The sequence below is a fragment of the Manacus vitellinus genome, unplaced genomic scaffold, assembly GCF_001715985.3.
Source record: "Manacus vitellinus isolate BGI_N305 unplaced genomic scaffold, ASM171598v3 scaffold_12_pilon, whole genome shotgun sequence".
In the NCBI taxonomy this organism is placed as follows: domain Eukaryota; kingdom Metazoa; phylum Chordata; class Aves; order Passeriformes; family Pipridae; genus Manacus; species Manacus vitellinus.
Window position 1 is genome coordinate 5,716,497 of NW_021938949.1, and position 6,768 is coordinate 5,723,264.

Genomic DNA, 6,768 nt, shown 5'->3' on the forward strand with positions numbered 1-6,768 from the left:
CCCACGGTGGGCAAGGGAAGCCCACAGACACCTCACAGCCTCTATGTGTGGATGTGGAGCAGCCAGCAGTGATCAACAAGGCACAAAACCCCAGGGAGAGCCAGCCCCTTTAATAGCTTCTGCTCTGTGGCCCAACAGCAGACACACTTCATGGCTTTATTTATTATAAAAGACCTTTAGGAAGATGATCTCTTCCCAAAACCACCCCTCAGCTTTATTTCTGCCCACAGGGACTGTGTCTAATGGGGTGTTGGCACTGCCAGGGTAGCAGGGCTGGTTCCAGGTTTTTTAGACAAGGGGGACATTCCCAAGCCTGGAGGTGACCCCCTCATTCCCATATAGATCTATGCCTTGGAAACTGCAAACCCAAACTCCATTTCTAGGCAGCTGGATGACAATCAACCCCAGTGTTTATTGCAATGCTCCTCATTTGCCTCAGGTCTATAAATGTACATTCAAAAATAACAGCTCTGTGTATCCCAGCTGGACACATTTGGGCTTGAATGATGAACAGGCTGATCCGTCGGTGAGGGAGAGTCACCTCCTGGTCCCGAGTGTGGTGGGAGCAAACAGGCCAGTTACCTGCTCAGGACCTCTGTGCATCGAGTCAGAGCCTCAAGCACGAACAACTCCAGCTCTCCTTTCAAGTGCATTTGGTGTGAACCCGTGTGGTGTCTCTGGCATCATATCCCAGCACAGGGAAAAGACCCGCCGGCCCTAGAGAGCCACATCCCTTGGGTCCACACCTGTCTTGGGGGAAGAAGACAGGTTTGAGCAGCTGCTGTAATGATGTGCCAGCTTGTTTTGGCTCGAGGATGGGCAGTGAGAAGGCTCTGGAGAGCTTGGGCAGTTCGTGTTTACATGGTACCATAGGGAAAAAACCAGGTTGGATCCCATGAAGCCACCCCGGCTGCAAAAGAGGGGCTGACAGCCAGTGGGGGCCTGGTGGAGCCGAAGGGTTTGTGATGCTCAGCAGCTGTGGGGGCTGCCCATGGTGCTCCCACATTGTCCCAGCTCCCAGCCTGCAAACCCTGCATCCAAGGCAGCTCTTGGCAGGGAGCTGCATTTCAGGTGGCTGCACATCCCAAGTATACCTCCCCAAAGCAAACTCACCACCCAGAGAAGCACACAGTGGTTTAAACAGTAAAAAAAGAAAAAAAAATTGCTTGTGGTATGTAACTCCCATTACCTTGGGCCAACCATGGGCCAACTATGTCAACTTTGTGCACCCCCCCCCACAAAGAACTGCTTTCAGAAAGCCTCAAGTCAATGTAGGCTCTGTCCCTGTTCCTGCAGTAGCCAGGGAAGGCACAGGTTCCAAAGCACCACTTCCAGAACCTCTCCAGGTCCCAGATGGGGAGGTCTGGCTGCCACTGCTGAATTGGATTATTTGTTGGTTATGTAGCTTTAAGCTCATGTCCTTTTGGGGACAGCCAAAAGGAGAGGGGAGAGCCAAAGGTGTGAGCAAGGAGCACAGGGTGGCTAATCTCAGCCAAGCCGTGGCTACCACCTCTGCCCGTGGGGCTATGTGTCCCAGTGGGGAATTTTACCCCTGCAGCCAGCAAGTCCTTGGGCCAGGAGCACACGGTGGGATCCCAGACAGTGTGGAGACACACAGCACTGAGGGCTGATGGCCTCTGTGGGGTCAGCAGGGATGCACTTGGTGCATCCCTGGGGCTTTGCCTGGGGCAGTCCAGTGCCAGCTCCCACTTGGGACAGCCAGGTCGTGGCTGTCCTATGGCAGTGCCATAGGCAGGGTGGGGATGCCAGGCTCTCCTGGGATGTCCCTTCTCTTGGGGATGGGCAGAGGAGCAGCAGTGCACCAGACAAGGGTAGTGACACGCTGAGGGGGACCTTGTCCATCAGAAATGCCAGGCTGGCCTCGTGGGGGGTGCAGATGCAGCACAGAAACCCCAGGAGCCAGGCTGTCAGGTCCACAGGGCCAATCCTGCTGCAGTCTCTTGTGGTACAGCTGAGCTGGGGTCTGTTTTCCAGGTCCAGGTGGCTGTGGCGCTTCAGCTCACCCTCCTCTTCTTCTCCACAGCAGGGACAGCATCTGCCTGTCTGTCCATCCATGCTTTCAGCCTTCAGCAGGACTCCACAGGGACACGAGGGGGTGGCTGCAGCCCCAGGTGGCCGTGGGAGGCTGGTGTTTAGGTGGCCTGGCCGGGTGGGAGGCGTTTGCTGTCCAGAATGGCCTTCCAGTCATCAGACCAGGAGTGCAGCCGGCGGCTGGGGGGCTTCAGCTGCAGGTGCTTGTTGTGGCAGGCAGTGAAGAGCACGTGCTCCCAGGTGGGGTTCAGCTCGGCCCCTGCAAAGCAAGGAGAGAGGTCAGTGCTGTGGACAACTCCCCTGCGAGACACTGAGGTTGACTTTGCTCCAACGTGAAGAGCCTGAAGATACAAAACCCTGATAAGAGCCTAATCAAGCATGGAAGGACCAACACCCATCACTGGCTGCATCCAGGCACTCCCTCAGCCCTCACCTCTTACCTGTTATATCAGGTCTGTCATCTATAAGCAGGTCAGCAGAAACCACCGTCTTATCCCGCGTCAGAACGATCTGCTCAAGAAACTCAGGGCCAAAGTGCTTCTCCACCCAGGCATACTGGAAGGCAAGAGGCAGGGGGTGAGCTCAGGGGAGGCTGATGGATGGGGCAGGGGCTGCTTGGTGGAGTGGAAGCAGCCCTGGCCCCTACACAGGGATAATCTCTCTCTTAATAAGTTGTTTAGTGGGATAGATTTGGATGCTGCTGGAGCACAAGTTCTTTTAAAGCCCAGCAGCTTTTGATGTGATGAAATCCTAAGACCAAGACCCTCAGTGTGTGCAAATGGCAGAGCTCGGCTGATGGCGGAGCTGCTGCTCTGTGAAGATGCTTAGGGACAAAACTGATGGCACAGGGAAATGTTGTTGCCATTTTACAGCTGGAGGTATATAGGGGTCAGCTGGCTTTGCTGGGCAGCCTGGACAGGAGGGGGAGCTGAGATTTGGACCTGCTCACCTTCTCGTAAGGGCAGTAGCGGTACTTCTTGATGGGGCTTGTGCAGATGAAGACGTCAGTGCTGCCACGAGGAGAAAAACAGGGGCAGAGTGTCACTCTGTGCCAGAGCAGGCAGGACCCCGAAGGTGACCCCCCACCACACACAGACCAAACCAGGGTGATTTAATCCCCCATCTCATAGGATCTCACCCATACCCACAGCACAAGAGCAGAGCTGACAGGAAGGGGCTGCACATGGCTGATGTTCTTGGTGACTGCTCCAGGAATCAAAGCCCTCTCTCTCCTCCCATGCCTGCTGGCTGGGAGTAATTTATTTTTAATGCTGATGTTGTATCAGCTCTTCTGCCAGGAGGTGGATGAGCCTGCAAAGCCACAGCCTCTCCCTCGTCCATCCCCACACCACGGGGCAGGTTCCTACTCACTCTGCCAAATTTGCCATTTCCTTCACAGCTTCCACAGCCCCAGGGAGCGGGTCCAGCTCGATGAAGAAGTTCTTGGATTCCCAGATGCTGTTGGCTTTCTCCTGTGAGTGGAAAAAGAGCAGTTACTGCACAGGGCTTCTTGCTACTCTTCTGGCATGCAAGTCTTCCTCACCTTTTGTGAGGATAGAGGATGGTGACAGTGAGAAAGGTGGGAGCACCAGCTCCAGTCCCCTCCTGCTAACTCCCCCTGCCTCTGTGGATGCCTCTGGTCCCCACCTGCCAATCTGCACCCATTCCATCCAATTTAGATTGAAGATGCTCTGCAACAGACTTGGTTTTGCCTCTGCAGCCCCAGATACAGAGGGAGCAGCACGTTCCTTCAAGGCCAAACACAAGAGATTATCCAGATCTGACCCAAACCCTGGGTGTGGGTCCAGAGGGATGGACCCACGAGGATCCAGCTGATGTGGCCTGGTAGCCCTGCTGTAATGTGATGCTGCTCAGGCACAGATGCTGTCTGGCCCATTTGTCTCCATGAGATCACTTAAAATAGCAGCCGGGCTGCTCTCCCAGGAGCAAATATATTACAGGATGAACCACATGTCAGGATGAATGCAGATGCTCTTCCTCAGGGATGCCTGGGCAAGGTCTACCAAGCAAATAGAGCATCTCCAGGCAAGGATTTGAAACACTTAACATCCAGGTCAGCAGCCAGGATGCAACGGTATAGCACAGGGAGAACAGAGATGAGACCACAGGGAGCAAAACCTTGGGATGAGGGCAGAGTCCAGGGGCTGCCTGCTATGGATCCAGCACAGCTCTAAAGAACAGCATCCCCTGCACTGCCTCAAACAGGTAACAGCTTGTCAGGCACCAAGGAAAGCAATTATTTTGCACAAGCACCAGGTCCTTGGGGAGGAGAGCTGGGAAGAAGCAGAAGCAGCCCTGTCCTGGCGTTGTGATGCAGCTGAGGAGCTGCAGATGCAGCTGGGAGAAGTTTTGAAGGGAGCTCTGCCCTGAAGGACTGATTTTCATTTTGAACACTTCTGTTTCTAAATTTGAGGGAGGGGAACAGGGACAAAAGGAACTTCAAGCCCATCCCAGCCTTCCTGTAACATGGCACTTGGCAGTTCCCTCCTGCCTGATGAGTGGGAATCTAGTGAGTAACCACCACATTTTGCCTTTACTATGCCTATACTGGGGGAATAAAGCAGGCAACCATGAGCAACTGGGGCTTTACTGGGAACTACAAAGCTCAGGGCAGCAACACCCCAGAGCGAACACAGGATCGCTTAAGGAGTCCCATCCTGCTTTAGCCAGTGCCAGGACACTGGCTGCACACCTCGCCTCCTCTCAGGAAGGTAAATGCATCAACCCATCACATATTTGGGCACTGAGCTTTTAACATGACATGCCAGAATCAAACCCTGTATTTCTCAAAAAATCCCAAGTAACATGACAAGACCAGACACCCAATTTAAGAAGGAGACTCTGTTTCACTCTTTCCTTTTGCCCAAGCAGCAGAAAACATCGGTGGATCAGAGGAGGGAATAAAAGCCTTCTTCATGGCTGTCCAAAATGAAACACATTGACTTGTGCAGAGAGCCAGCAGAAATGCCTCCTGGCTCCATGGCAAGAACAGCTGCCTTAAAAGTTTGCCATGGGGTCAGGCAAATATTCAAACTACAGTTGCTCTGCTTCAAATTAGTGAGCAATGATGTTCTATTTTTAAGACACTGACTGCAGTTGCACAAGAGACACCTGAAAAACAGTCTGATGCAGCAGAGCACTTCAAACTCCATTGAAGTGTCTTCTTTCAGCAAGGACTTCCGCAGTTATCCCACTTCCAATTATGTCAAAAAGCATTTTGCAATCAAGCTTGAGGAGGGAAGAACTAAGCTCATCTTGAGGAAAAGACCCATTCAGCTCCCAGAGACAGAATAACTCTCTGTGGCACAACCATCATGCTGGCCCAGCAGATGGAAAAATCCCCTGGGCTGGGAATCCCACCAAGTGTCAGAAGGACACACCCTCAAATTCCTTCTTCTTATGTCTCCCCTTGAGGAATTTTCTTGCCTGTCCAGGGCTTCCCATCCTTCCAGGTCTGTGTGCTCAGTGCATTGCTGAGCTGTTCTCTCTTTCAGAGCTGGGACCTGCAGCTCATTGGACTCTTCAGCTTCTATTTTCTAGTCCCCTATATCAGGTCAATGGTTCTCTCTGAGGAGGGGGACTGGAATGGCCCATGTGCCCACATCCACAAAGCAGATCCTGTTCTCTTCATCCCTGTTCTGAAACCATGGGTGAAACCAGGACTGCTCCGAGGTCGATCTGTAGAAATTTTGTTCCTTGTTCAGCCCAAGGTTTCAGTGGTTTTACATGATCACAGCAGACACAAGATGAGCTCACTTCATTTAACACATCCAACGTAGTTAAGATCAAGGAAGAAAAATTCATTATCATGCATTACCCCTGCCAAACTTTTAACATCTGCTTTACTGCATGAATGACGTTCTCCATTTCCCTTTCATCAATCCCACCCAGAGAGGACATGTTATTTCTTTAGCTCATCAAGATGTTTAGGACTTTGCCCATGGGAGAGCTCCGGACCTTATTCCCGCTCCTTTCCTTGTAGCCACCATCCTACTAAAAACAGGAGCACTTTTATTTGCTGTAACACCTTTCAACCAGTGCAACTGCAATCCATGGATGAGATGAGAAACTTGAAGAGGCAGAAACCAACTCTCTGCTATGGTCAGCCCATTGTAATACAATAAAGTACAACATAAAGAGAGTTTCTGCTTTTAGGCTTTAATCATTAAAATGAATACAGTAATTTTCAGGCATGGAGGGTCTGGGGTTGTTTTAATTTTAAGTAAGCCCTTACATGAAGCATTAATTGCATGATTTGCTCTCAACTTTTGTGCTGCATCCCACCCCTCACTTTGCTGTTGAGGAGCTAAATAATCCATCTAGGAACAGTATCAATCCATGTGTCCAAATCAGAGCTAGAAAAAGCCAGCTATGCAATTCGAGGTATTTTAAGACCGATATTCTGAAACATCTCCTTTCCTTGCATGTATCTCCATCCATGAATGCAGGGAAAAAGACCACTAGACCACTTGAGTAACCTGGTCTAGTGGAAGGTGTGTCTGCCCACAGCAGGGGGTTGGAACGAGATGAGCTTTAAGGTCCCTTTCAACCCAAACCATCCCATGCTTCTATGAAAGAGACACTGGATTTCTGGGAAAAAAGGCAACACTGGAAGCTCTCCTGTGTGCAGACCTGTACCTGTGCTTTGGTGGGAGCTCTGGCCAGCACCCACAGCCCTCCCCAGCACTGCACCCA

At 51.7% G+C, this 6,768-nt stretch overlaps 1 protein-coding gene across 1 annotated transcript in view; it reads right to left on the reverse strand.

Annotated features, from left to right (window-relative positions):
- Nucleotides 1-1,744: 1,744 nt before the first annotated feature.
- Nucleotides 1,745-6,768, reverse strand: part of NT5M (5',3'-nucleotidase, mitochondrial) — a 7,770-nt gene continuing 2,746 nt past the window's right edge. The window contains exons 2-5 of the mRNA XM_029957826.1: nt 3,424-3,524; nt 3,002-3,062; nt 2,493-2,607; nt 1,745-2,311 (exon numbers count right to left, since the gene is read on the reverse strand). Of these exons, the coding sequence (XP_029813686.1) occupies nt 2,154-2,311; nt 2,493-2,607; nt 3,002-3,062; nt 3,424-3,524 (435 nt within the window). The 3' untranslated portion in view covers nt 1,745-2,153. The remainder of the gene's footprint in view (nt 2,312-2,492; nt 2,608-3,001; nt 3,063-3,423; nt 3,525-6,768) is intronic.